We start from the raw sequence: 1,311 nt of genomic DNA, 5'->3' as shown, positions 1-1,311 counted from the left end.
CTACTAAGACATATCTTTAGAAGGTCTGTAAGACTTCTAAAATTTACAATACTTTTATAAATTGTTAGAGTATACAAGACTTGAGTGAGAATACAAGCTCTTACCAGAGTTGCTCAAACAATAAAATGCTTCATACAATAATCATTCTTTTTTATCATTATTGAATTAGAAACAAATATATTATACTTGAGTAAATAATTACAGGCAAAAGTATTTACTAGAACTACTATTAAATCCTGTACCACTCTTATTTCTTCCACTCATACCCACATTGCCTCCCATAGTTCCTCCAGAAGATCCACTAGGCTGTCTGGCTGAAGAAGCGCCTCCAGCCTCAGCCCTTCATCATCGTCGTCGTCATCATCATGAGCACCATCGTCTGGTTGCTTGCTAAAGTCAGCTGGATGCTTAGATTCTTGTTCCCCGTCAAACTAGTGAGAAAAAGCCATGCCAGAACATTACAACAATACAGGTCGACCGAACCGGACGCGTGATGTATGGATAGGGGGACAGGGAGCGTGCCGATCAGACAGACTGTGGAGGTGATAGTAACGGGAAGTGCGAGCAGACGCGTGCAGGCGTTGTGAGGGACCAAGGAAGCCTGCGAGGGCTGTGTAGTGAAACACAATGCAGGCGAGATGTGCGGCTGTGTGGCCGGGTGCAGAGGGCAGGAGCAGAAGAACAGTAGCGAGAGAGGATGGATAGATAGACTGCAGTTACTGCAATTTAGCGTGGGGGGCAATGAGAGAGTGGTGCATTGGGGGTGATCATCGGACATACGGGGGTCGACGCGTCCATGGGCAGCATTGCATCACATCACACATTACACAGTTCGTTTGGGGGGCCACAGTAAAGTCCACAAGGGAGAGCGCGAGAAGAGCGGGCGAGTGTCAGCAAGCAGTCACACAAAGTAAACACGAAAGACATGTACACACATGGATGTGTCGTTGGACCATGTTGTCGACGTCGGTCGAGCAGTACTCGTGCAGCTTCACATGGTGGCCGGCCCGTTCCTCTGCAGCGGCGTCGTCATCATTGGCGTCATCGGCCATCGGCATCGGGAGTTGCCCCCGGGGCGGTCAGGGCGCGTCAGACGAAGAAGGGAATCGACATGCCGCCGTTGACATCGAGCAGGAAGATAGTGTTCCAAAAATAGAGCAGGCAGGTGTGTGAGAACAGGGACGCAAGATGCGCGACAGAACGGCCTTGAACGCACCGAAGATGATCACTGCTACGTCCACAGAACACAACATTCCCAGCTCATATGCCTTCTTGAATAGCCCGTTCTTCCGCTGCACGCCATGGGCAATT

General features: G+C 49.7%; 2 protein-coding genes across 2 annotated transcripts; one reads left to right on the top strand and one right to left on the bottom strand.

Moving 5' to 3' along the window:
• Positions 1–260: 260 nt before the first annotated feature.
• On the bottom strand, positions 261–798 carry FOMMEDRAFT_162915 (uncharacterized protein; the record flags this gene model as incomplete). The annotated part of the gene is made up of 3 exons (XM_007272131.1): positions 261–431; positions 489–710; positions 781–798. The coding sequence occupies 3 exons, from the start codon at positions 796–798 to the stop codon at positions 261–263; spliced, it is 411 nt and encodes a 136-aa protein (XP_007272193.1).
• Positions 799–954: 156 nt separating this feature from the next.
• FOMMEDRAFT_162914 (uncharacterized protein) lies at positions 955–1,280 on the top strand (the record flags this gene model as incomplete). Its single annotated transcript, XM_007272130.1, has 2 exons — positions 955–1,165; positions 1,222–1,280. The coding sequence occupies 2 exons, from the start codon at positions 955–957 to the stop codon at positions 1,278–1,280; spliced, it is 270 nt and encodes an 89-aa protein (XP_007272192.1).
• Positions 1,281–1,311: the final 31 nt, after the last annotated feature.

The sequence above is a fragment of the Fomitiporia mediterranea genome (assembly GCF_000271605.1).
Source record: "Fomitiporia mediterranea MF3/22 unplaced genomic scaffold FOMMEscaffold_134, whole genome shotgun sequence".
NCBI lineage: Eukaryota > Fungi > Basidiomycota > Agaricomycetes > Hymenochaetales > Hymenochaetaceae > Fomitiporia > Fomitiporia mediterranea.
The sequence above is the reverse complement of the archived record's forward strand: the minus strand, read 5'-3'. Positions and strand labels throughout refer to the sequence as shown.